Source organism: Acomys minous (assembly GCF_964271855.1).
Source record: "Acomys minous genome assembly, chromosome: 6".
Classification (NCBI taxonomy): domain Eukaryota; kingdom Metazoa; phylum Chordata; class Mammalia; order Rodentia; family Muridae; genus Acomys; species Acomys minous.
The window spans coordinates 107,997,371-108,024,407 of record NC_140487.1 but is presented as its reverse complement, the minus strand read 5'-3'; the positions used below and the strand labels follow the sequence as shown (position 1 = coordinate 108,024,407).

The window sequence follows — 27,037 nt, the reverse complement described above, 5'->3', positions numbered from 1 at the left end:
CTCCTCAGCCTAGAGTGTGAATGTGACACCCGTGTCAGCACCAAACAGTAGATCCTGAAGGGGAAACAGCCTCCTGCCCCCAGCTCCCAAGTGCTGGAAGCACCACACCACTCCAGCTGTGGCACCCGGTACTAATCCAGCCATACCCACGCTGCAGAGCTAACTTAGTGCTGGGCCAGGCCTCAGCACCACTTGAAGTGTGTATTGTTGGTTGGTTGGTTGGTTGGTTTTGGCTTTTCAAGACAGTGTTTCTCTGTGTAGCCTTTGTTTTCCTAGACTCGCTTTGTAGACCAGGCTGGCCCCAAATTCAGAGCAATCCACCTGTCTCTCTGCCTCCCGAGTGCTGGGATTAAAGGCATGTGCCACCACGCCCAGCTTATGTGTATATTTTTGTAATCAACAAAAATCCTTTTACTTTTCCCAAACAAAATCTAAAACTAAGAAGACAGTCTCCATTGTCTGATAGCTTCTCCCTTTTTGACTCCTTCCAGCTACCATCGCCCATGAGCCTGAAGTATGAGAAAGGAACTAAAGGACCATCGATCGGAAAAGCAGAGCTATTTTGTTGCTTGTCTCCAGGGTCAGCATAGCACTTCCTGCCCGGCCAGAGCTGCTCTGGGATCTGGTTCAGGGTGAACAGCACTTCTGTGAATGTAGCTTTCACTGGAACAGATTCCTGTGCTTCCCGTAGAGAAGAGTGAGGCACCCGTGCTTCGAGCCTCTTCACAGCGCTGCAGCAGACTTGGGGGCTTTTGGCTCAGCAGCCACAGCAGCTCAGGGCCCCTTGCAGCTTCTGCGCTTCCCTGGCTGCAGCACACCTGTCTGTGCTGAGGCAGTTTGCACCAGGAGCCTTTCCTGCCTGCCCTGGCTGCTGCGAGACCCGCTCATGAAGGCTTTAGTTCCGCCCATCAAATCATCTTGACAGGAAAAAAAAAAAACCTTCTGGAGACATCAACCCTTCTGCAAAGGGGCCCCCACTTCCAGGAGTGTTGGCCCTCTCTGTGCCATTTAAAAGACTGCACTATACCTCGTAGCTCACGGCAGTGAGGCCTGACTGGAAAGCTCGGGGTCTGCACTATACCTCCTAGCTCACGGCAGTGAGGCCGACTGGAAAGCTCAGGGTCTGCCCTGCTGCTCGCTTTGGCACTTGTCCTCCCAGCTCCTTTCCTTTTGTTTTGAGACAAGATCTTGTATACTATGGCTAAGGCTGGCCTGCAACTCACTGTAGCTCAGGCTAGCCTCAAACTCCTGTCTCAGCCTCCCGAGTGCTAGGATTACAAGTGTGAGCTGTCATGCGTGGCTTTCATGCTGGTCCTTATTTTTTAAAGTGATCGTAAAGAAATAATGGAAATTTAGTCATTACCCAATCTATGCAGCAATCAGAGTCCAAGCATTCAAATGACAAAGCCATGTGCATTTTCTATATATTCAAACCAAGAAAAAGGCCTTAATATTAATGCCTGTTTGGGCCACACTTCATAGGCTATTATGTGATCCTTGTACCAAATGATACTGTAAATTACCACAGCCAGTGGAGCACTGTCTGCTGCTGGTGCCCATGCCTGTGGCCAGAGCCCCCTCCTCGGTGCTGTTGGCCCTCCGTACTGCAGAGCCCCTCAGAGCTGTGGCCCTCCGTACTGCAGAGTCCCTCAGAGCTGTTGGCCCTCCGTACTGCAGAGCCCCTCAGAGCTGTGGCCCCCCGTACTGCAGAGCCCTCAGTGCTGTTGGCCCTCTGTACTGCAGAGCCCTCAGTGCTGTTGGCCCTCCGTACTGCAGAGCCCCTCTGCACAGCAGCCTTCCTGCGCACGCTCTGGCCTTTAGATTCCAGGCTGCAGCCAGTGTGCTTGGTGCCTAAGTTTTTGCATCAGGTCTTCCCCATTTGTATTTGTGATACACATTTGCTTTTGTACCTCAAAGACTTTTTCTCTTGAAACCCATACAGCCTTACTGTTCTCCTAATTGCTATTTACACTGTAAGAGGAAGAGAAATACGTCTGCACCTCAGTGTGTAGCACAAGCTAGCCTTCGACTAAGGTCTTCCTTCTCGCCTTTCCCAGTCTAGGAGCATAGGCATCAACCCAGCTTTTACTTACCTTAATGTTTAGTAAATTGTAAAAAAAAAAAAAAAAATTTTTTTTCTTTATTCTGTTTCCTGTCTATATTCTTTCAGCGATTTTCTCTTTGGTAACATCACACTTACTAAAGGCAAAGAAAAAGCTAAAGTGACCTTAAAAGCAGTACTTTCTTCTCTATGGGGGAAGAGGTGGTTTTGTTTGTTTTTCCTGTTACTGCAGATACTTTCTAGCTATGGAGAAAAGGCTGCATCCCCACCTCCTCAGAGCTTCTTAACACTTGGCTTAAGGAAAGAGAAGCCAACCATGGCTCCACTAAGTCTGTTAGAAGTCTAGATACAAGGTTGCCAGGGCTGCTAACCTGCTGGAACTGCTAACATCCACCATCGTCTTTGTGAGGAAAGCCGAGCTCTCACAAGGGAGGCCAGGGCTCTGCCCCTGCTCCATCCCAGCTGATTCCAAACCACCCTTTCATGGTGGTTTGGAGACCACTGTGCGTACGCCTGTGCTATCTATGACTCGGGCAACATTTTCTGTTTTGTTTTACTAGACAGGGTCTCATGTAGCTCAGGCTGGCCTTGAACTCACTGTGTAGCCAAGGATCCCCCTGTCTCCCTGCCCCAAGTACGGGGCGCACAGCTGTGCCCACCATGCCTGACTGCTAAGCAACTTTTCAGTCTCCTCGCTGCTGCTTTCCTCAGTGCCAAGCCTGAGCTTCCCGTCTGCTCCCGTGTGCCATCAAGGGCTCTGACTCATTCATCTCACGTGTCTTCTGGACCGGGATATGTTAGCGTGGCATCTAGTCAGTGGTTTTGTTTCTATGTATATAAAAGCCGATTTTGTGTTTTCTTCCTGTAATTTGAAACTCACCGTCATAATGTAAAGGAGTAAAAGCCTAGCATATTGTACGTTAAGAGGCTTCCCTAATGTACAGAATCTTGTAAAATAAGTAATTACGTTGTATATCAGCCTTCCCACCGATATTAATTATTAAAGTATTTTAGAATATCAAAAAGAACTGGATTTATTCATTTTTTGTTTTTCAGTACTGGCAATTGAGCCTCATGCACTCCTGTGCCTCAGTCACTGTACCGCTAAGCCGCACCCCTGACCTATGGTTTTGTTTTACTTTATTCTAGAAGATTCAAGCAACTTAATAATAATACCTGAAACACTGCTAACGACTCCCATGAAAAGATGTTATATGTAGCCAGAAGTGAGAGTCTATCATGGTTGCCTATTTCTCTACACAAACCAAACTCAACAGGGCCAGAGTTGTAGCTCAGTAAAGTGCTTGCCCAGTATGCACCAAGCCCTGCGTTACAGTCCTCGCATCACACAAAACAAGGCAAAGTGTCTCCCAACACTTCTGATGCTGAGGCAGAAGGATAGAAATTCAAGGTCTGAGGGAGGGAGGGGGCTTGAGAAATGGCTCAGCAGCTAAGAGTACTGACTGCTCTTCCAGAGAACCCAGGTTCAGTTCCCAGCACCCACATGGCAGCTGTCTGTAACTCTAAGATCAGACACCCTCACACATACATGCAAGCAGAACACCAGTGCACATTAAAAAAACTAAGTTCAAGGTCATCTTGAGTAACACAGCAAATTCAAAGCCAGGCTGGGATAAATTTTCATACTTCTCTCTATTTACAAAAGTGTTAAAGGTGCATGTCACCATGCCCATCTGGGACTGGATGTTTTATAAAAGCTGAGAATGAGCCTGGTGGCAGTGGCGGCACATTCCTTTCATCCCAGCACTCTGGGACCAGGGTTCAAGCCCCAGCACCCACATGGCCATTAACAACTGTTTGGGTTTTTTTGTTTGTTTGTTAGTTTGTTTTGATTTTGGTTTTAGGTTTTTTTTTTTGTTTGTTTGTTTGTTTTTTTTTGAGACAAGGTTTTTCTGTTTTGGAAGAGCAGCTAGTGCTCTTAATCACTGAGCCATCTCCAGCCCTTTTGTGTTCTTAATATCTGCACAGACAGTAAGGGTCAAGAGTGAATGGACCAGCCGGGCGGTGGTGGCGCACGCCTTTAATCCCAGCACTCGGGAGGCAGAGGCAGGCGGATCGCTGTGAGTTCGAGGCCAGCCTGGTCTACAAAGTGAATCCAGGACAGCCAAGGCTACACAGAGAAACCCTGTCTCGAAAAACAAAACAAAACAAAAAAGAGTGAATGGACCATCATCAGACTGTACTTATGGTCAAGATTAATTTCAATTCCATCCCTGGTCAGCACAAAGGAAAAGCAGCCTAGCTCAGTTGGCAACCTGGATACTTTGTGACACCTGTCACTGCCCCCCACCATCATACATTGGCACACAACGTTTAAACAAAGAGGCCATTTCAATTCAATCAACTGGCTAGAGTACATGAAGGAATATATATATATATATATCCAGGACAGCCAGGCCTATACACAGAGAAGCTCTGGGGAGGAGGGGCGGGGAGCCGGCGGCGGTGGTGGCGCACACCTTTAATCCCAGCACTTGGGAGTCAGAGGCAGGCGGATCTTTGTGAGTTCCAGGACAGCCTGGTCAACAGAACGAGTCCAGGACCACCAAAGCTGTTACTCAAAGAAACTGTGGCTCAAAAACAAAACAACAAAACCCCAAAACCAACAAACAAAAACCCAAACAATTTTTGTAATAATTATTATTGTTATTCTTTATTTGGCAGGCTGTGGTGGAGTTGTTGTTGTTATTTGCCAGGGTGTGGTGGTGCACACCTTTAATCTCAGGGAGGCCCTGGTGAGTTCAAGGCCAGTCTGGTCTATGAAGAGAAACCTGGGATTAAAGGCATTTTTAGTTTGATGTGTTTGTGTGTAAAGTGACCATTACATTAAACAGCTCCTTCTAGGGCAGTCAAGGCTACACAGAGAAACCCTGTCTCGAAAAACCAAACCAAAAACAAAACAAACAAAAACAACCTCCCCCCAAAAAACATTAAAAAGCTCTTTGTTTTGTGTTTTAATATGCTTGATTTTTATTTGCATGGAATACAAATTGTGTTATGTGGACCGTGTGTGTTGTATCTGCAGATACCTGGAACTGGAGTGACAGCTCAGTTGTGAGCTGAGCGCTGCGAAATGCCATCCAGGTGTTGGGAATTGAACCCAGGTACTGTGGGAGAGCAACCAGTGCTCTTAAACCACCAAGGCATCTCTCCAGCGCCTCCCACTCCCGGAAAGTTTTTAATTGCAGCCAACACTTCTAGATGCACCTGTGTTCTGTATCAACTGTTTCTTCCAAAAGCTTTTCTCTAGACTTTTTCTTTTTCTTCTTCTTCTCATTTTGTATATGCTAGTGTATCCAGATAGGGAGGACAGACCACAGAAAACGGGCGAAAAACCTAGTAAGTAGCTCAAGAGATTTCCAATCCCGATAGAGGGAAAGCTAAACGTTAAGAAGATCCCATCATCCTTAGCGAATTTCCCATGGTCCTAAGTGCGCATGTGCTGCGCAGGCGCACTGTACGTCGCATGACTTCCGGTCCCTTCATAAGGTATAAATACGGCTGTGTCGGCACGTCTCGGTCTCTTAAGACTCTGCATCTCTGGTGTGGTTCTGTGTTGGTGAGTTTTCTTACGTTGCCTCCTCTGCTGCTCTGGGTTTACTCGCGCGCCTCGGCACCGAGGCTTTGGGTGGAAGGGTTGTTGCTGGGCGGGATCCGCCTGTGAAGCCGGGGTTCACTCGCTTAGTATGGCTGGTCCCGGTGGACACGTGCCTCCCAACCCAGTAAGGCGTTTGCTTTAGGGAACCCCAAAGCTAGTGGTATCTTGCCGGGAAAACTCAAGAGAATGCTTATATGCGCTTTTCTTTAAAATTCGTTCTGCTTAAGAGGAAACGCCCCTCTTGCTTCTGATAAAACCTGCCATGTGATTGGGTTGTGACTGTACTTGGCGCTGGGCTTTAAATCATTGATCCTAGTGCCCCAGCAGCAAGTTTTTGACCCTAGTCTATTAAATTATTCAGAGAGCTGCTCTTCAAGGCGGCCTTGGTGGCTCAGGCCAGTAGCTCCGGCACGGAGACAAACCACAGTGCTGGAGGTTTGGCAAGGAAAGGGCAGTCCTTTTTATTTTTTAATCAAATGGAATTATTTATTGTGACCATCCAACGTGGATACCCCGGGAGGTCACTCTCCCCGGGCTCTGTCCTAGTGGCGGACGGGAGCATAGGGCTTTGCCCCGTGACGTACAGTCCCCTTCCACAACGTTGGAGATGAAGCCGGGCTTCGAGTCCGCGCCTGCATATTCCTACGACTTCTCAGAGTCCTGTGGACGGTGACTGAGGAGACAAACCATGCAGGAAACAGTCTAAAATCAAACCGTCTCGGGCTGAGGCTGCTTCTAAGAATTTCATTTACTAATAGGATGCCTTCTATTGCAGAGCTCACACCGGTGATCGCAAGTAGCTCGTGGAGGTAAGTGTACTCCAGCTCTGAAGGTGGCTTAATAGTGCCTGCCACGTGATCTTTGTTCCATTTGAAAACTCGGGTATTATACATTTTGTGTGTAAGTTATTAGTGGCTAGAGACTAGTGGGGTTTGGTCTTGAGTATTGGGTGAAGTTGACAGATTGCATTCCAACGTGGATACCCCGGGAGGTCACTCTCCCCGGGCTCTGTCCTAGTGGCGGACGGGAGCATAGGGCTTTGCCCCGTGACGTACAGTCCCCTTCCACAACGTTGAAGATAAAGCTGGGCTTCGAGTCCGCGCCTGCATATTCCTACGACTTCTCAGAGTCCTGTGGACGGTGACTGAGGAGACAAACCATGCAGGAAACAATAGTCTTAAGTGCTGATGCTTTCAGTGTGCCATTTTTTTTTTTTCAGGAATCTAATCATTGTGCTATTTTTGTTCAGGAAAGAAGAGGACCTGTCACAGCCACCTGACAAAGGTTAACTTGATGTGTAACTTTGAGGCCTTTTATTTGTATGGAGTTTGAAAAATTTGTCTGCCTTTGGAGTTTTTTTTTTTTTTTAAACTTAGACCCTCCTGGATGCTTTTTTCCCCAAGTGCTTTTTAAAAATCTATTGGAAGGACTTTACCATAGTTGTGCCCCAACTGTCCATCTACTACGTGTAGAAGTATTTGTAATGTGTGAGCCTCTTTTTTTTAAGGCCCTCTTTAGTCTTCCCCAGAACCATATAAACTACATGAGGAACTTGTTTGTGTCTATATTTCCTATAAGATCACACTATAGGTTACAGAATGTATTTGTATTGTGAATATTTGTGATATGCCTAATAATTCTGATGTTAACGTTCTGTGAATTAAAGTAGACTTGAATTTATTTTCTGCTGTTTTGTGTCTGGTGTGCGCGTGCAGGAGACTGCAGAAGGTCTCTTTCTAGCAATGGAAACCATGAGTGAAGGTTTGATGCAGCTAAAGACAGGTTGAGTTCCGTTCTCCACCATGATGGTGATGTGACTGGAGTAGGTACTGGGTGTTGGGAGGTGCTGGTCAAGCGAGCTGTGGACTGCTCAGGCCTGAAACTGGTGGTGGCCTTATGTGAGGGATGGGTCCTCAAGTCATAATGGGAAGTGCTGGCTGCCTTCAGCATGCCTAGGAAAGGCAAAGGTCTGAAGGATGAACGGGAGGAGAGGCAGTCATCTTGAAGGTAGGCCTAAATACGCTGCTACATTCCCCTGTCCTTGGGAGTGAAAAAGAAATGGGTGTGACACTTGGCGTTTCTCTTAACTACAATGGCTACGGTGTTGGCTTTTAGTGTTATCTAAGTGAATGGTGTGACCAGCCTTGTCAAAAAAAGTTCATGCCCAAGTGCTATAAATGCCAAGGAGTGGGTCTGACAGTTTGAAGCCTGTTTGGGCAGGATTTTCAAGAGTTGAGACAGACCACCACTCAACCCCTTAGTTCTCCTGTAGTGGGGCCTCGATGGGGAGTAAGTATGTTGGCTTCCAGATAAAACGGAAATGACTGCAATGTCCCCCTGCATGCTGCCAGTCTTGAGATGAGCGGTCTGGGTCTGGGTTAAAACGCTGCTGGTACCACTCACGCTTAGCCTGCTGCTTCCAAGAAGGCTAGTCTCCAGGCCAGCTTTAGTTGAACCCTTTCCTAAGGCAAGTACCCTTAATTCTGATCTCAAATTGCCAGCCTCCCACAGAAAGATGTCACTGGTTGGTAACCTCCAGACATGTGTTTCTTCTATGAACTTGTATTAGCCAGTAGTATACTATGTAGGTAACTATACAAGGCTGGGAATAAAGCTTAGTGCTGAGTTCTTGCTCAGCATGTGTGATCCCCTAAATTCAATTCCTAACACAGGTGGCACATTTTATATATACATTGGTTTTGCCCGCATGTATGTGAGTGGCAGATCCCCTGGAACTGGAGTTAACAATTATGAGCTACCTTGTGGGTGGTGCAGGGAATTGAACCTGGGTCCTCAGGAAGAACAGCCCGTACTGAGCCATCTCTTTAACTACCCCCCCCCCCCACCTCCAGCTGGTGTACTTAGAATTCCTCTACTCTGAAGCCAGAGGTAGACATATTCGAGGCTATCCAGGGCTGCTCAGTGAGACCCCCTCTCAAAATACCTATCTCTACAGGACTAGTAGTACGCCTGGAACAAGGTATAGAGCAGGATGCTAGGTCTGAGGCTTCTTTGAATTGACTGCAGAATCAGCCTGTTGGCACGTGTATTCCAGGCCAGCCTGGTCCACATAAACGTCTTTTTGTTGGTGTTGAAAGGTTTCATTAGGTGAGGTAGCGCAGGCCTTTAATCACAGCACTCAGGAGGAAGAGGCAGGTGGAGCCCTGTGAGTTCAAGGTTAGCCTGATCTGCAGAGTGAGTCCAAGGCTACACAGAGAAACACTCAAAAAAAAAAAAGCTATTCAAAATGCTAGTGGTGCCAGGTGGGGTGGGACACGCCTTTAATCTCAGCACTCCCGAGTCAGAGTCGTTCTGGTCTACAAAGTGAGTCCAGGGCAGCCAAGGGTTTAAAAGCACTGTTGTTCCATAGGATCTGATGCCCTCCCTTTTCTGAGTTCCTGGCTAGCCAGGGCTACACAGAAAGAAATCCTGTCTCAAAAACAAAAAAACGGTTTCTCTGTGAAGTCCTGCTGTCCAGATAGGCCTCAAATTTCCCTGCCTCTGGGATTAAAGTATCACACTACTGCCCAGCCATAGACTAGGGCTTTTAAATGAGAGTGGGGCTGGAGAGATGGATGGTTCAGTGGTTAGAGCATCTAGTATACAGCCATGGGACCCCAGCATCCATACCACATCCTGGGTTTCGTGAACACAGGCATGTAACTGCAGATGTAAGTATTAAACAAGTTCAAATGTTGCACATATTTAATCCCAGCACTCCGAAGGCAGGCTTATCTCTGAGAACAGGGCTACATAAAGATGCCCTGTTTCTTGAAATGCCAGAAAAAGGAAAATGGTAGCCAGGGCCTAGGGATTCGCTCAAAAGTAGAGTACTTGCCTGGTCTGTGAGAGGTCCTGGGTTCAAGTTTGAACATTGAAATAAATGATAGCTCCCAACTTCTACTGTGATGTCTAGTAATTTATATAACCCTGATGCAGCCTCCCTAGTGTTGTGATTAAAGGTGTGTGCCACCAACACCAAGCTGAAGCCCCCCTTTTGGGGGGGGGCATGGTTTTCGAGACAGGGTTTCTCTGTGTAGCCTTGGCTGTCCTGGACTCACTTTGTAGACCAGGCTGGCCTCGAACTCACAGCGATCCGCCTGCCTCTGCCTCTCGAGTGCTGGGATTAAAGGCGTGTGCCACCACCGCCCAGCCTAAAACTTTTTCTTTTAATTTATGTTTTAATGTGCAGTTGGTGTTTAGCCATATATATGTCTGTGAGAGTTTCAGGTCCTCTGGAAGTAGAGTTAGAGACAGTTGTAAGCTGCCATGTGGGTTGCTGGGAATTGAACCCAGGTCCCCTGGGAGAGCAGCCACAGCCCCCAAAGGCCAAGGCCTATTTCCAGCACTTTATATCCATTTTATGTGTGATATATCCATTTTATGTGTGAATGCTGCCTGCGTGTATTTTTTAAGAGGGCATGGGTTCATCTGGAATTGGAGTTACAGAGCCACCATATGGGTACTGAGAATCCAGCCAGGTTCTCTGCAAAAAAAAAAAAAAACATCAATTTCTTTCATTTTTGCCTGTTTACTTAACTGGTTTTGTTTTTTCTGAGACAGGGTTTCTCTGTGTAGCCTTAGCTGACCTGGAACTCACAGAGATCCACCTGCCTCTGCCTCTTGAATGCTGGGACTAAAGGCATGCACCACCATGCCCAGTTTAAGAGCAACAACTTAAATCTTTTCTAACCTCAAGTCTTCTGCAGGCTGCAGGCACTATGCTTCATGAACAAACCTACACACAGACATATAGTTAAAAATAAGTGGGTTTGGGACTGGAGAGATGGCTCAGCCTTTAAGAGTGCTGCCTATAAGCCAGACGTGGTGGCGCACACCTTTAATCCCAGCACTCAGGAGGCAGAGGCAGGTGGATCGCTGTGAGTTCGAGGCCAGCCTAGTCTACAAAGCGAGTCCAGGACAGCCAAGGCTACACAGTGCTGGCTACTTTTCCAAAAGTCCCAAGTTCAATTCCTAGCAACCACATGATAGCTCACAACCATCTAGAGTGGGGAAAATATTTTTTATAAGGTAAGATAAGTGATGGATCATTTTTCTGTAATTACATTAAGCCATGTGAATGAGTAAGATCTTGGAGAAAGACAGCAGAAAGATGAGAGTTCCCAGGGTGAAGCCTGGAGAAACGTCACAGTTTACCACCCAAGAGAGGAGGTCACGATGGAGGCAGGAGTAAGCCTGAAAAGGTAAGACAAAATTAGGGGGTTGCTTTGTGGCTGGCACGACATGACAGGGCACATACAGCTGGGAAATAGTCATCCAAAGGAGACGGCTCAGTTGCTGCCAAGCCTGAGGACTTACCACACAGTGGAAAGATGGAACGAAGCCCTGAAAGTTGTCCCCTGACCTCCACAAGCATGCTAGCATGCACATGCATAGCCACAAGTAAAAATGTGACACATGAGGCTGTGTATGCTGATGGTCCCCACCCCCAGCTGTGGCCAAGGTGCCAGCCCTTTCCATGTGCTGATCTTGCCGGGCGTGGTGGCACACGCCTTTATTCCCAGCACTTTGGAAGCAGAGGCAGGTGGATCGCTGTGAGTTCTGGGCCAGCCTGGTCTACAAAGCGAGTCCAAGACAGCCAAGGGTACACAGAGAAACCCTGTCTCGAAAAACCAAAATAAATAAATAAATAACGGGGAGGTATAGGCAGCCTTGTCTCATAGTGAGACCTTGTCTTGAAAAACACTAACAATGTCTCTTTAGGATGACATTCAGAATTAATGTGAAACACTAAATACCTTTTGTAGAGATTACAGCCCTCAGGAAGACCATACAGTCAGGTGTTCTGAACATTACCTGGGGACACTTTAAACCTACAGGGCTGGGCCTGAAGAGATGGCTCAGAGGTTAAGAGCACTGGCTATTCTTCTAAAGGTCCTGAGTTCAAGCCCCACAGCCATCTATAATGAGATCTGGTGCCCTCTTGTGGCCTGCAGGTGTACATGCAGGCAGAGCACTGTATACATAATTGAAAACAAAACAAAACCTACAGGGCTGTTGCATGAGGATGTTAGGGGGAAAGGAACCTTTTTCACAGTGCTCCGTTTCCAGTGTAAGCTCCCAGCAGTTCCTAGCCCAGCCCTGAGTCATCTTTTCCTTTCTTTCATGGTCTTGTAGTTGAACCTTGAACTTTACACTCAGCCACTGAGCTACATCCATAATCCCTCTCTCCTTTCCGCATTTCTTTTTCCTTTTCTTTTCTGAAATAGAATCATCTCATTGTGTATCCTCTTGCCTCAGCCTCCGGAATCATGGGATTATAAGCAGTGCCTCCAACCCAGCCCTCTCTCTCTTCCCGCTTGGTCAATGCTCTTCCATTCTTTCCTCCCACCCCACCCCACCCCACCCCACCCCCTCACACAGGGTTTCTCCGTGTAGCCTTGGCTATACTGGACTCGCTTTGTAGACCAGGCTGGCCTCAAACTCACAGCGATCCGCCTGCCTCTGCCTCCCGAGTGCTGGGGTTAAAGGTGGGCACCAACACGCCCAGCTGTTCTTCCATTCTTAAAGTTCTGATTATATCATGTGACCAGAGCCCTCCCGTGGTAACTAAGTGCCTCTGTGGACACACTAGACCCTCACTCTACCCTCTGTCATTGCAAATGACAGGGGCTGGAGAGATGCTTGGTTGTTGGGAGAGCTTGTTGGCTCTTACAGGAGAAATTCCACTGCAGCACACATGGCGGGTCGCACCCATCTGTAAATGCAGTTCTAGAGCAACCAACTCCTTATTTCTTGTCGTCGTCGGCATTGGACCCACAACAGACATACCTGCTTGAAAAACAGCCATACATGTAGTAAATAAGCAAGTTTTCCCCATCCTGAATGCCTTTCCCACTTAGATTAGCCGTTCTTTTTTTTTTTTAATTATCTCATTTGCATTGGTGTTTTGCTTGCATGCATGTCTGTGAGAACATGTCGGATCCTCTGGAACTGGAGTTACAGACAGTTGTGAACTGCCATGTGGGTGCTGGGAGTTGAGCTCAGGACCTCTGGAAGAGTAGACAGTGCTCTTAGCCTCTGAGCCATCTCTCCAGCCCCAGATTAGCCGTTCTTGATCCCTACCGAGGCTGAGTCAGATGGCCCTGTTGGGATGGTAATAGTTGGATTTTTCAGCCCTGTTTTGCTCCGTACAGATCTCACGCACCAGATTTTCCTGAACAAACTAGGATTCTGGTAGTTTCTCCGCCTGGTTGTCCTACTTTAAGGTCTCTCAAATCCAAGCACTGTAAGTGGGTACAATCCAGGAGCAGCCGCTCGCATTTCCCACAGTGGCCGCCAGGGGCCGCTCGGCCCTGTGTTTTCCCTTTTGGTCAGGGTCGCGGCCGGAGGCCCGCAGAGCGCATGCTCAGGGCAGTTCGCCGCCGGCCGCGGAGCTTCAGAGTTGCTGGTGGCCGCCCTGCACCGAGGTAGGTCGCGCGCTCCGATTCGCGGGGAACCCCAGGGACGGAGATCTGGGTGGCATGCGGTGCCGTGTCGGTCCGAGACCGCTGCCCGCGTGCTGTAGCGCCGGGCGGGGGCTGCACGTGAAGCAAGTGACCCTGCGGGCGCGCGAGCTCCGGCCCGCGTGGGCCCCGCCTCGCCCCGCGCGCGGGCCGCGCAGCCCCTTAGTCGCCGCGCTCCGGGCGCGCGCCCCGCCACGCGGCGGGAGATTCAAACGGCCGGTGCGCGGCGGCCGGGGGCGCGCGGCCGCGGTGAGCTCCGGTGGCCTCCGCTGGGAGGGGACGGCCGCGTCCACACAGCCGCCTGCTCTTAACCCCCACCTACCCCGTGTCACCCGGTCGTTGGCCGCCTGACGGTTCCGTGCTACTCCTGAACCCGCTGGGGAACAATGGTGACAAAGGCGGGCCTCGGTGACCTCTGCGGAGCCCGGGAGCCCCCTGGCGAGACTTCCATGGGCCCACAGCTAGGGTCTCCTGAGGCCAGCAAAGTATGCCCGTGGAGCTCGCGCGTTGCTGCTGCTTTGATTCATCAGAAATTAAGTCCCCCGACCACGTGTGCCTTGGCAGAAGCTGAGGGTATGAAACGGACTGGAACTCCAAAACGGAAGCAGTAACCGGGCCGTGGAGGGTTGGGGGATAGCTTTCTTGGTGAGGTTGTAAGATGTTTTGGATCTTACAAAGAGGGTAAAATCCAGCCATGGGGCACAGGGCATGCAGCCGATAGAAGTGTTTGGGGGGATCGCAGACATCAGTGGTGTGTGGGGATTGTGGGAAGTTTGTTGCAGTGGGTGTGGGAGACTTCACCCAAGAAGACCACCCTAATGGCGCTTGGGAAAGATGAGTTAAAAGTGACTCACCACGTCCTGGGTGCAGGGACAATTAAAAACAGGAGTCTGGGTCCCCATCCCACTAGATCCTATTGGACCTTAGTCGTCTTACCTATAAAATAAAGGTACCAGGTCCTATAATCTGCACAAAGTCAGTGGCTCTAATCTGCCAGAAGCTATGGCCCCTCTCCCTAGGGAAAAACTGACAGAGAGCCTCAGGCCGACCCCGAGCGCGGGACTTCCTGGTGTGAGGTGGGCTAGCTCAGTTCCTGACAGCACACAGCAGCAGCTGCTTGCACAGGCCTTCCTTTCTCTCCTGGTAGCCTTCCCCACAAAGATATTCTTCCGTGTTCTCCCCCCACCCCACCCCCGCCCCACCCCTACCCCCCCCCCCCCCCCCCGTGCCTAGGGAGGGAGTTCCCTCTGAGTGTGGGGGAATTAAGGGGGCTGCTGCTGGGATTGCCAGATGCTCCAGAAGCGAGCCTGTGGCGAGCCCCCAGGGTCACAGGCAAACACCTGGCTCCTGATCCTTCTAACCTAGTATTCCTACCCTTTGACTTAGCAGGTGAGGAAACAGGCTGGGAGGAGCTCCAGCTGGGGTGGGGGTGGGGTGCCCTCTGCGCTGTCACGTCGTCATCCAGGAGTGGTCTGCACACCTGTCCCTGACATGGGGGACAGACCTGAGCTCTTAGGGGGTCGCACACTGTAGGTGCTTTTGATGCAAGTTGGCTCCTTTCTGGATATTGTTTCTGAGTCTTGTTCGCTCTTCTCCCAGATTTTTTGTTGTTGTTTGTTTGTTTTGGGTTTTTTTTTTTTTTTCTTTTTTTGAGACAGGGTTTCTCTGTGTGGCCTTGGCTGTCCTATACTCACTTTGTAGACCAGGCTGGCCGCTTGCCTCTGCCTCCTGAGTGCTGGGATTAAAGGCGTGGGCCACCACGCCCAGCCTTTTCCCAGTTTTTAAAGTCCTTGAAGATGGATCCTGGGGAGCGGAAGGGGGAATGCAAATACAGTAACAGATGTTGTTACGTTTATGAGTATTTTTGCCTGTATGTGTGTCTGTGTACCGCATGCGTGCTGTGGCCCAGGAGGCCAGAAGAGGGCATTGGATCCCCTGGGACTAGAGTCACAGGTGATTGTGAGCAGCCCCTGGGTGCTGGGAGCCAAACCTGGGTCCCCGAGAAGAGCTGGTCCATCTCTTCAGCTCTGGCTTATGTATTTGTTGAAACAGAGTAGGTCTCACTGTGTAGACCAGTCTGGCCTAGAATTGTGGCGATCACAAATCCTGCCTCTGCCCGCCACACCCAGCTAGATCCACCTTTTAAAAAGTGCTGCCCTTCCCTTGCCTTGCATCTGTGTTTGCCTACTGCCAAGTGCAGCACCGAGAGTTGCCCGGGTCACAAGACCATGTGGCTCAAAGACGACTAGGGTAGCTCAGGATCTCTCCCCTCAGCAGGGGACCCATTGGATCTGGCAGCTGAGCATCATGAAATAGGAGGGCCGATGTCTTGGCTTTTCTGAGTTGCGTTGAGTTTGTTGTGTGGTGTACACACGTGTTTGTGTGAATGTGCGTGAGAGACTGTGGAGGGCAGAGGTTTGGCCACAGTGTCTTTATTGATGGCTCTCTACCTTCCTCATTGGGCCAGTGAACCTGGAGCTGACCTGTTAGGTACCCTGCCGAGCCAGGGAGCTTCGGGGGGGGGGGGCCGTGTGTCTCCCCATCTTCCCTGCACTAGGATTGTAGGTATGTTGTGCTTTGCACAACTGTCACTTTGCTGACTGAAGGATCATTTCTAAAACCCTTTGTTTTGGTTTTTAAGACAGGGTCTCATGTAGCCTGGGCTATCCTCAGTGTGGCTATGTGGCTGGGAATGACCTTTTTCTCATAAGCACTAGGATTCCAGGCATTTGCCACCATGCCTAGCTTCAGCTTGTTTTGAAAAGTAAATTTTGTGTTTTTCCAGACCGGTTTTCTTTGTGTAGCCCTGGCTGTCCTGGACTTGCTCTGTAGACCAGGCTGGCCTCAAACTCACAGAGATCCTCCTGCCTCTGCCTCCCAAGTGCTGAGATTAAAGGCATGTAAAATTTGTTTTGTTGTTGTTGTTGTGCATTGAAAACTCATGAAAAACATTTTCCTGGTTTCTGTGGGCGGGAATGGCGGCTTTAGGAGGAGGGGAACAAGGGATGACTTTTAGAATAATCTTATTTTCTTCCTACAATGTAAGTTCCATGAGCACACGAGGCAGGTTGCCACCTCCTCTGCCTCTGCCACACATGGCATCTGAGCCCAACCCCAGCACTCTTGAGTGTCTGTGAGACGGGTGCACACGTCACTGAGCGTCTGCTCTGTGCTAATGGCATGCATGCAGCCCAGACTTCTGTCTGCCTTCAGAGGTCCTTGTCATCTTTTGTTTGCTTTGCTTTGTTTTGTTTTGAGACAGGGTTTTTTCTCTGTGTAGCACAGCCCTGGCTATCTTCAAACTCACAGAAATCTACCTGCCTCTGCCGCCCATGTGCTGGGATTAAAGACTTGTGCCACCGCGCCCGGCCTTGATGTCTCCTTTTTAACAGATGACAGTGGATTGAGTTCCCATTAATCCCAAAGGGCAACCATTTTCTGCGTAGGGAGAGGGGTCTCAGAGGCGGATCCCGTCACAGGGAGGATGGAAGCCACCTCATGGCAGAACTGGGCCAGCCACAACCCACACAGGCTCAGCAGGATCCTGGGCCTGTTTTAAATGCTTCGGTTTCCTCCCTCTGAGTCAGAACTCTCTAGCCTCGTATCCAGAGCCTCAGAGTTGACAACTGGGAAGCCTGAGGCGATCAGGCCTCACAGGAGGCATGGGGGTAGTTCAGATCAGATCTCAGCAGACACTGGGCGGGGCCTTTGCTGGTCTCTCTCTTGTCGCCTTGAGCAGTGTTTGGTTGGTTGGTTTGGTTTTTTGAGACAGGGTTTCTCTATGTAGCCTTGGCTTTCTTGGACTCCCTTTGTAGACCAGGCTGGCCTCGAACTAACAGTGATCTGCCTGCCTAGGCCTCCCAAGTGCTGAGATTAAAGGCGTGCGCCACCACGCCCGGCCCTTGAGCAGGATTTTCATCCCTGTGTGTCAGGAGAAGGACTGGTGAGCTGCTTAGATCCCAATAGCTATGTGTTTCAGTATCACCTGGGAGAAGACCCTGAAGACCACTCTACCACCAACATTATTTTATTGAGTGAGCACTTACTATAGGAACATTTTAAATTATTTATTGAGTTTGTCTTTGAGACAGGGTCTCTATATAGACCTGCCTGTCCTTAAACTCACTGTGTGGATAGGCTGGCTAGTCTGCTGGAATTAAGGCTTGTGCCACAACTCCCAGCTTTATTTTATTTCCTTTAAAAAAAATTTTTTTTTAGGGCCAGCGTGGTGGTACACGCCTTTAATCCCAGCACTTGAGAGGCAGAGGCAGGCGGATCGCTGTGAGTTCGAGGCCAGCCTGGACTACAAGGTGAATCCAAGACAGTCAAGGCTACACAGAGAAACCCTGTCTTGAAAAACCAAAAAAAAAAAATTTTTTTTTCTTTTTTTTTTTAGTTTTTTGGTTTTTCAAGACAGGATTGTTCTGTGTAGCATTGGCTGCTATGGAGTCGCTTTGTAGACCAAGCTGGCCTTGAACTCAGAGCTTCTGCTTCTGCCTCCTTGAGTGCTAGGATTAAAGATGTGAACCACTATGCTTGGCTCTCAGCTTTATTTTATTTGTTTATTTATTCTTGGCTTTTCAAGAGGGAGTTTCTCTGTGTAGCCTTTGCTATTCTGGACTCACTTTGTAGACTAGGCTGGCCTTGAACCCACAGTGATCTGCCTGCCTCTGCCTGGGATTAAAGGCATGTGCCACCATGCCAGGCTTCCCAGTTTTATTTTATTTTATATATATTTTTTTAAGATTTATTTATTTAGTGCACAGTGTGCATTAGGTCACATTATAGATGGCTGTGAGCCACCATGTGGTTGCTGGGAGTTGAACTCAGGACCTCTGGAAGAACAGCCAGTGCTCTTACCTACTGAGCCATCCATCTCTCCACCCACCCCCCACCCCCCAGTTTTATTTTAATTAAAACTTTTTTCCTGTTATGGGATGGAATCCAGAGCCTCAAACACACTGCCAATGAGCCACACCCCAACACGGCGTGCTGCCACAGTATCAGCTCATTTAACCCTTACATCAGCCACTTCTATAAGCACACGCTTGTAAATTCACCTCAGGAGGTATTGGCAGGAAGGTGAGGAGTTCAAGGCCATCCTAAGCTGCATTGGACTGTTTCAAAATAATAGTTAGACTGCCTGGTTTGGGCCTGAGGTTTTGATTTTGTCCTGTGTGGTTTGTTGTTTTGCTGTGTTTTGAGACAGAGTCTCCCTGTGTAGCTGTGGCTGGCCTGGAATTTACTGAGTCGGCCAGAGATCCGCCTGTCTCTGTCTCTTGAGTAAATGCTGGGATTAAGGCATGCACCACTTGTTTTTGTTAGATGTATTTGAGATTGGCTGGCCTAGAACTCTGGGTGCGGCAGTGCTGGGGTCATGAGTAGGCACTTCCCCTGGCTTCTGTCTGCTTTTCTTAGTCACGGAGAATGTCTTTTTGTTCAGTAGAGTTTGTCTCTAAAACCGTCGTTTTTGATGGCTTCCTACTGTTGTGCCGTGGATAGTCTCCAAGTGTGGCCAGTCCGCTAGTGCTGAGCTCCTCCCGACTCCACCCCCTTAGAGCTGAGATTACAGCGTCTGCTACCGGACCCAGTGCTGGGATTTGAACCAGGACTGGACTTGGGACTTAGGCAGGTTCTCGCCAGGATGAGCAGCCCTCAGTCCAGTAGTATTAAGCATGTGATTTGCTCATTTTCCCCGTGTTAGCAACAGCAGAGAATGTGAATTTGCTGTTACTCACAAATCACGGTTCTGGGATAACCGCCCAGAGGGGCGACTGCTGTGGGACCCCTCTTACTTCTCAGGCTTTTGATAAACATTGCACGGGAAGGTGTTATTCTGACAAGTAGTGTTTGGCTGGGTTTTTCAGGACAGGAAGATGCCACCCAAGCGCATAGCTAAGAGAAGGTCACCCCCAGAAGATGCCATCCCCAAAAGCAAGAAGGTGAAAGGTAAGCTGGCCGAGAGCCCTTCTTGGCCCTGAGACGCCGGGCCTGTGCTCCTTCCTCCCTGGCTTGAAGCGCTGAGGGGCTTAGATGTCCAGGGACTCTGCCCAGCTGCAGGGTCTCATGCGTCGCACCCAGTTCAATCCTTTAGCAGTCAGAAAAGAGGCCTAAGCCAAGACTTACCAGAGCACTCAACGCAAATGCTGATAAAACCCTCTGCCCCCCCCCCAAAAACCCAAAAAACACAAATGATAGCAACAAAACGAGGATCCTATAATTTGGCCCCAGGCAAATGCATGACTTAGTCTATCTAAAGTACTTTGGGCTCCTCTCCCTGAAAAGTCCTTGGCCTTAGGTCCATTTGCTCTGAACTAACAGCTTGAAAGCCCAAGGCTCTTGGACCTCCTGGGTTTTCAGAGATGGGTTCAGGTCCTAGCTCCGCCTCTTTCTGCATGTGTGACCACAGCCAGGTCACCTCACCTAGCTGAGGTTGCGCTTTCCTTGATAGAGTGGAGATGAGCTCTCCCGTCACCTGTCCGAGTCCTTGGGGAGTAGACGAGACCTGTCCTGTAACGTCTCTCTCTCACAACCCCGAGTGTGGCGAGGACGAGAGAAGTGCCGGCTGGCGTGGGAGGGAGGAGCTCAGGCGCACACTCAGACAGGGTCTGTTTTTTGCAGGCCCTCGTGACCGCGGTCCTGCCACGCGCTCCTGCCAAGGTGCCTGTGGGCCAAGCCCAACTGACCAGAAAACCCAACCAGCTGGCTTCCTGCCCAGGGCAGCCTCTGTGCAGCGGCAGTGGCCCTGGCAGCTGAGGCCACACCCTTGGGGAGGGCACTGGATGCCATTGACCGGAGGGCTGTGGCAGGCTTTCATTGGCCACCAAAAGACCTTGCACTCCCCACTGCATGGCCCACACCTCTCTGCAAATGCACCTGTGGGTTCTTACTGGGCCTTCTGTTCCTCTGAAGCAGCCGTGTGCTGCCCTGCTGGCAGGAGGGGCTGTTTCTGTCCTGTGTACAGGGCTGGAGGGGCATTCAGATGGGAGCTAATAAGTGCTCTAACCCAGGTGGTTGCCCTGAGTTCCAGTGTAAACTCCGCTAATTAGCTTTATTACCTGGGAAGGTTAGCGACACTCCGGGAGGCTCTGTTCCATGTCCTGTAAAGCAAAGTCTTCTATTTTTGAGGTTATTTTAGGTAGAATAGTCCTGGCTATCCTGGAACTCAGAATATAGACCAGGCTGGCCTTGAACTTACAAAGATTCACCTCCCTCTGTCTCCAAAGACTAGGATTAAAGGTGTGTGCCACCAGGCCTGGCAACATGGACTTCTAAGTATGGGAGATCTGCAGAACCAGCTAGTGTTGGTAGAGTGAGCAGTTAGTAAAAGGTTGGCACTGTGGGTCCATACCTTCGCCCTGGGCTCACCTGGAAATTGCCTTTTGTCCTCACTGCCCTTGTGCTCTGCCCACTGAGATGCATTTTACTCTGTGTCTCCTCGTTTCTCAGTCCTCCTCGTGTCAATAACTTGCTTGTGTTTTAATCCTTACAAAAACCCTGCGAGACAGATACTCTTGTCATCCTCCGTTCACAGATGAGGACACTTAGCCCCACAAAGGTCTTATTTATGGCCTGTTGGCAGAGCAAGGGCTTGAACCCAGGCCGTCAGAATCCCAGAGCCCGTGATGTGACCTCTTCTCTGCCCTCATCCTGCACGCTCAGCGCCTGTCTTCTCCGCCCTTCAGTCTCACACAGGTCCCACAACACAGAACCAGGCTTGGTGCTGACACTGGGCCAGGGCGACGTGGGCCAGCTAGGGCTGGGTGAGAGTGTGCTGGAGAGGAAGAAGCCGGCCTTGGTACCCCTTCTACAAGATGTCGTGCAGGCTGAGGCTGGGGGCATGCATACTGTGTGCCTGAGCCAAAGTGGCCAGGTAGGTCAGAGGGTTGCGGGGTTGGGTTGGATATGGCCTGGGGGCAAGGGTGTGGGTCAGGCCCTGTGCTAATGGGACACCCTGGGCACAGGTCTACTCCTTCGGCTGCAATGATGAGGGTGCCCTGGGAAGGGACACGTCAGTGGAGGGCTCAGAGATGGTCCCTGGGAAAGTGGAGCTGCAAGAGAAGGTGGTGCAAGTGTCCGCAGGAGACAGTCACACGGCAGCCCTCACTGAAGATGGTCGTGTCTTCCTGTGGGGCTCTTTCCGGGTAAGACTGGGCCTACAAAATTATGTGCAGGCTGGCAGGCAGAGTGAACTCAGGGTCCCCAAGTGACCTGCTCTCCTGTCCCCGTTCTGCTTGCCTACTGGTGGGAAGGAGTGATCACATGCAGAGGCAGGGCCCAGAGCCAACCCCTGCCATCTTCTCCTGGGCTGTCCACTCGACTGGCTGTTTGCTTGAGTGTGATACATGTCTTTGGGAAGGGATGGGTCAAGGTTGCCTCTGGGCTGCGGCTGCCCCTGGAGGCTGCTGTGTCTGCTCATCCCCTGCCTCGCTCTCCGTTTCCCCTTCTCACTCATGACCCTCTTCTGGAGGCTTCGAAAGAAAGATTTGTGGGGGTGATGAGTGTCACTTCTTGGTCTTTCTAAGTCGAGGGACTATAGTGTCCATCCATCCGTCCCTGTCTCCCCCTTCCCCCCAAGACAAGGTCTCATGTATTTCAGGTTAGCCCCATACTGGCTGTGTAGCTGAGAATGACTTTGAACTTGTGATCCTCCTGCCTCCGGCTTCTGGGTGCTGGAATTAGGGGCTCCCATTCTTGTCTGAAGGCAGAGATCAAACCCTGGGCTTTGTGAATGGCAGTCAGGAAGAGCCTCAAGGGAGCTACAGTCCCAGCGTGGTGAAATAATGGTTTCAGTCTTGTGGCTGGAGTGATGCCTCTGTGGTTAAGAGCATGTATATCCTTGCAGAGGACTCAGGCTGTTTCCCACACCCACATAGCAGTCACAGCTGTTTATAACTCAGGTTCCAGGCCCACACACGGTGCATAGACACAGGTACATGCAAAACACACATACCTTAAAAGTAAACTAAAAAACAAAATGGAATCTCATGAGTATGTCCTTATTAAGGCTATTGCAAAAGCAATTATTTATTCACTGATTTATTTATCTATTCACTTAGTTTTTGTACATAAACTACTACTTTATGTAGTTCTGTCTGTCCTGGGGCTTGCTTTGTAGAACAGGCTGGGCTCTGACCTCACAGAGGTTCTCCTGCCTCTAGGATTAAAAGTGTGTGCGTGTGTCACCGTGCTGTGCTAGGCCCTCATTTATATTTTTGAGATGGGGTCTTGGTGTGCATCCCCGTGTAGATGAGGCTGACCTCCAACTCAAAGAGATCATAGCTCAGGCTGGTAAGTTCTGGGATGAACGGAGCTTGCCAGCATGCCTGTAGAGGCTGTTGTTAACGTTTCTATGGGGAAGTTTTTAACAGAAATGCTTGGAATAATGCATTGCACCTCCATCTTCTTGCCATGCTGCTCCAATTATTAACTGACTCTTAGCCAGATTTGTTGACCTACAGCACATCTGCCCCTCGCTTGCTTTAACACAGTTCCCGTACTGTGGATGTTTTCATTCCTCAGGCCCCTGCTGCTGTCTCACTGTCCATATTTGTTGTCACTTCCTGCCTTTCCCCAGGCAGCTGTGTCGCCCCTACAGAGCTTAAGTCTCTGTCTCTTCCTTTAGGACAATAATGGTGTGATCGGGTTGTTGGAGCCCATGAAGAAGAGCATGGTGCCTGTTCAAGTGCAGCTAGATATGCCCGTGGTGAAGGTAGCCTCAGGTGAGTGTTGGGCACACTGCGGCCAGGAGCTGAGGCAGCCCAGCCTCGGACCTCGCAGGCAAGCCGTCCTCTGCTGCTTTCCTCTTGTCCTCAGGGAATGACCACTTGGTGATGCTGACTACTGATGGAGACCTCTACACCTTGGGTTGTGGAGAGCAGGGTCAGCTGGGCCGTGTGCCTGAATTATTTGCCAATCGAGGTGGCCGCCAGGGCCTTGGTAAGTGGCTTTGATGCCTCCAGGGGGACAATTTGGTAAAAGGCAGTAGGGATTCTGTGTGAGGGGCTTACATTCAGTGCACTGCAGGCTGTAATGTGGGCAGGTGGCAGAGGCGTAAATTCTAGACCAGCCAATAAATAATCTCCAAAAAAAAAAATGGGGGGCGGAGTCGAGATCCTCAGACTTTGGGGGCTGGCTCCTTACCTCTAAACCCCCCCCTCTCGCCCTACCCCTATAGGTTACTATAAAGAGAGAAATGACTTAATCAAAAAATGTCTGGTGGCCGGGTGTGGTGGCGCTTACCTTTAATCCCAGCACTTGAGAGGCAGAGGGAGGTAGATCACTGTGAGTTTGAGGCCAGCCTGGTCTACAAAGTTAGTCCTGGACAGCCAGGGCTAACACAGAGAGACTCTGTCTCGAAAATCCAAAAAGAAAAAGGAAAAAATGTTTGGCACAGAGTAGTTCCACTTCGTGACTTTTAAAGTTCAGAGTAGGGCATTTGAACTCTATTGGCTTAAGTTACCTCCCTTCTAACAAGGATGACCCTGCTTAGCCTCCTTTGGGGATTTTGTGGAAGAGAAAACACCCTGTGTCTGTCACTGATCCTGGCTTCCTTTATACTACAGAGCGACTCCTGGTCCCCAAATGTGTGCTGCTGAAATCCAGGGGAAGCCGTGGCCGTGTCCGGTTCCAGGATGTCTTCTGTGGCGCCTATTTCACTTTTGCCATCTCTCGAGAGGGCCACGTGTATGGCTTTGGCCTCTCCAACTATCACCAGCTCGGTGAGTCCTGATCCCAGCCTCAGGCACGACTCTAGACCCCTCAGAGCATTTCTGGAGGGGGTGGTGGGAGGGCTTGCAGTGAGAAGGGAAGCTTCTGGAACACCTTCACCCTTGACAACAGGAACTCCAGGCACTGGATCTTGCTTCATTCCTCAGAACTTGACATCTTTCAAGAATTCCACCAAGTCCTGGGTGGGCTTCTCTGGGGGCCAGCATCATACAATCTGCATGGATTCCGAAGGTAGGAGTCCCACGTCCTTCTGTGTCTGTAGCTCCCGCTCCCTGCAGACCGTATCACCACCTGAGAACAGCAGCAAGCCCTCAGGAGCGTGGGGCCCCCGCTAATGCTCTGCTCTCTCCTTCACCACACAGGAAAAGCATACAGCCTGGGCCGGGCTGAGTACGGGCGCCTGGGCCTTGGGGAGGGTGCTGAGGAGAAGAGCATCCCCACCCATATTTCCAGGCTGCCCATCATCTCCTCAGTGGCCTGTGGGGCTTCTGTGGGGTATGCCGTGTCCAAGGATGGTAAGTGGGGCTCCTCAGACCTGGTATGGTTGGAGCCTGGGGCTCATGATGACCAGCAAATTCTTGTCTCCTGTCAGGTGGAACTGAGATGCAGTGGTGGAGATAACACTGCTTTACCATTGACTCTCAGAAACTCTGAAGTGTTTTTACTGTTGTTTTGCTTTTGATAAAGGGTCTCACTACGTAGACCAGGCTGGCCTGGAACTCATAGAGATCTGCTTGCCTCTGCCTTTGCCTTGTGAGTTCTGGAATCAAAGGTGTGCACCATCATACTGGGTTCAAGAATGGTTTTTTTATATTTTACTTATTTTTTATCTTTTAAAATATCTATGTTGTCTTGCCTGCATGTATATACTGATGCCTACAGAGACCAGAAGAGGGCATCAGATCCCCGGGGGACTGGAGTTACTGATTGTTGTGAGCTGCATATCTCATGAGTTTGAGGCCAGTCTTATCTACATAGTGAGTTCTAGACCAGCCAGAACCACATAGTGCCACCTTATCAAAACAATTAAAAACAAAACACCAGAGGGTGGCATATCAAACCCAAGGGAGGGTCTTGAACAGTGTAAAGTTGGCTGGTTCCAGCAACGGGGACTCAGGATGGGGCCCCTCAGTGCTGTTCCTGGGAGCAGGGAGGATGCCGTGGAGGATATAACCTCCCAGGCTCTTCCAGACTCCCTTGAACTCTTGGCCTGGAACCTTGCTAGACTGCTATTGGTCATGGCAAAAGTTCAGCCTCATGTCCCGGGCATTTCCTGGTGTTGAAAGGCCAGGCTGAGGGCCCCAAGGATAGCTGCCTCTATTTCTGTCCTTTGCAGGTCGTGTTTTTGCCTGGGGCATGGGCACCAACTACCAGCTGGGCACTGGGGAGGAGGAAGATGCCTGGAGCCCTGTGGAAATGACTGGCAAACAGCTGGAGAACCGTGTGGTCTTAACTGTGTCCAGTGGGGGCCAGCACACCGTCTTACTAGTTAAGGACAAGGATCAGAGCTGATGAAGTCTTCCTGGGTCTGGCTTCTGGCCCTCAACCCAGCTTCACAGAACAGGAAAACAGCCAGCTACAGATTCCAGAAGGCCCGTCCCCAGCCCTGAGCAGCTGTCGTCACCACAGCAAAACCCCTTTCTTCTGTTTCGTCCTCTTTTCTCCATTCATCCTGGTACTTGCAGGATGTGGGGGGTGGGGGTGGGAAGGGGGGGTCTCAGAGGATCTTTGCTTACCCCAGACTTATGTCATTAGACCTTGCCTCCCTTCGCTATCCCGCCTCCTGTGGTCCTCGCTGGCCCTGGCTCATTGCCCAGCTACCCCAAACCTTCCTGCCCTGGGGTTTTGGGGTTCGTGCTCTGAACAGTTGGGACTCCGTCAAGCCCTACTTCCCATGTGCCAGTCTTCCTGCCCTGAACAGTAGTTGCCAAGGAGACAGACGGCATGTGTGGTCATTAGATGCAGTTGTCGGGGATGGACCCATGCCTGGGGAGATCTGGACAAAGGCTTTGCAAGGCTCTGGGTGACCTAAGCCAAACATTTGGCTCTAAACAGGTGTCCATGGGCAAAACAGTGGTCCACTTGGAAAAAGCCAACTAGCTATTCTCTGAAAAGCACAAAGCACCCCTCTGTCTCTTGGGTGTCACCTGTGCATTCCCCAGCCAGCCTTTCTGCCACAGAGGACTGAGAAGCCATGCTGGGCTTGGCTGGGCAGTCAAGGCAGGGTATTGGGGAAGGGAGGAGTTGGTTTTGTAACAGTGCTGTGGGAGGATTGGAGGGCAGAGGCTGGTCCTGAGGAAAGGAAGTAACAGTGGCTAAGAAAATAGTTTTTTGTTTTGTTTTGTTTTTGTATACTATTTTAGAGGGAAGAGTGAAATCTTTTAACACTTTGAATAAATTTAGAGTTTTATAAAATACGCACTTTCTTTTTATTCATGTTCCCTAGAGGTGTTTGTCATGTGCCAGGCATTATTAAAAGAATGGGATAAACATGCCTACAAGCCTGCTTATGTTAAGGGTGTGGCTGGTACAATCTCTCCAAAGTCTGGAGAAGGCAAAAGGTGTTTGGGTAGTCATGCAGTAGGAACCACTGAGGGTTCTAAACGACCATAATGCATAAGAGAGGTGAAGGCGATTTTTTTTTTTTTAAATTGGGCTCCCAGTGTAGGCCAAGCTGACCTGACCTGCTCAGCCTGTAAGTCTAATCTTACAGGCCTGGCTTTGGGATGGAATTTTTATTTTCTTTTTTTTAAGATTTATTTATTGATTATACAATGCTCTGTCTGCATGTACACCTGCACAGCAGAAGAGGGCATTAGATCACATTGTAGATGGCTGTGAGCTACCATGTGGTTGCTGGGAATTGAACTCAAGTCCTCTGAGCTCTCTCTCTAGCTTGGGATGTAATTTCTTAATCCCAAACCAGGGTTTTGTTCTTTACAGGATTATTTTTCTCTTTCTCTTTCTTTCTTTCTTTTTTTTTTTTAAACAAGAAGTTTATTTAAACAACAAGACGCTTGACTTGAAGGGAAAACTATCTAGGGTCATTTTGTTCAAGAGTATTTACCCCTACTTAAAGACAGATTGCCCTACATGTAACAGCTACTTACAAAAAAGTTATAAAATTGTCCTTGGTTTTACAATGATAAATGAAAAACA

At 49.8% G+C, this 27,037-nt stretch overlaps 2 protein-coding genes across 18 annotated transcripts in view; both read left to right on the top strand.

The window, feature by feature from the left end:
- Positions 1-3,070, top strand: part of MED18 (mediator complex subunit 18) — a gene marked incomplete at its 3' end in the record, with an annotated part of 110,404 nt that extends 107,334 nt beyond the window's left edge. For all 7 annotated transcript variants that reach the window (XM_084787476.1, XM_084787478.1, XM_084787475.1 and 4 more), the window contains one exon: positions 492-3,070. In XM_084787476.1, coding sequence (XP_084643602.1) covers positions 492-507 — 16 coding nt within the window. The remainder of the gene's footprint in view (positions 1-491) is intronic.
- A 2,457-nt stretch (positions 3,071-5,527) lies between these two features.
- RCC1 (regulator of chromosome condensation 1) lies at positions 5,528-26,367 on the top strand. 11 transcript variants are annotated; one of them, XM_084787516.1, is made up of 14 exons: positions 5,528-5,642; positions 6,457-6,490; positions 6,931-6,965; positions 10,754-10,885; positions 19,015-19,096; positions 19,769-19,807; positions 20,833-21,020; positions 21,112-21,291; positions 22,773-22,869; positions 22,964-23,086; positions 23,713-23,868; positions 23,990-24,109; positions 24,241-24,393; positions 25,215-26,367. In XM_084787516.1, the coding sequence occupies exons 5-14, from the start codon at positions 19,024-19,026 to the stop codon at positions 25,388-25,390; spliced, it is 1,305 nt and encodes a 434-aa protein (XP_084643642.1). In that variant the 5' UTR covers positions 5,528-5,642; positions 6,457-6,490; positions 6,931-6,965; positions 10,754-10,885; positions 19,015-19,023; the 3' UTR covers positions 25,391-26,367. The 11 variants fall into 11 exon arrangements, with proteins under 11 accessions (XP_084643642.1, XP_084643641.1, XP_084643643.1 ...); XM_084787515.1 differs by having other exon boundaries at positions 6,931-7,688; XM_084787518.1 differs by having other exon boundaries at positions 5,543-5,642; positions 6,901-7,688.
- Positions 26,368-27,037: the final 670 nt, after the last annotated feature.

Excerpts from the sequence above, each read along its gene's own strand:
- RCC1 (XM_084787517.1), top strand. The coding sequence starts at position 19,024 with ATGCCACCCAAGCGCATAGCTAAGAGAAGGTCACCCCCAGAAGATGCC. Across the intron at positions 23,869-23,989 it reads CTCCAACTATCACCAGCTCG|GAACTCCAGGCACTGGATCT; the intron begins GTGAGTCCTGAT and ends CCTTGACAACAG. Across the intron at positions 24,110-24,240 it reads AATCTGCATGGATTCCGAAG|GAAAAGCATACAGCCTGGGC; the intron begins GTAGGAGTCCCA and ends TTCACCACACAG.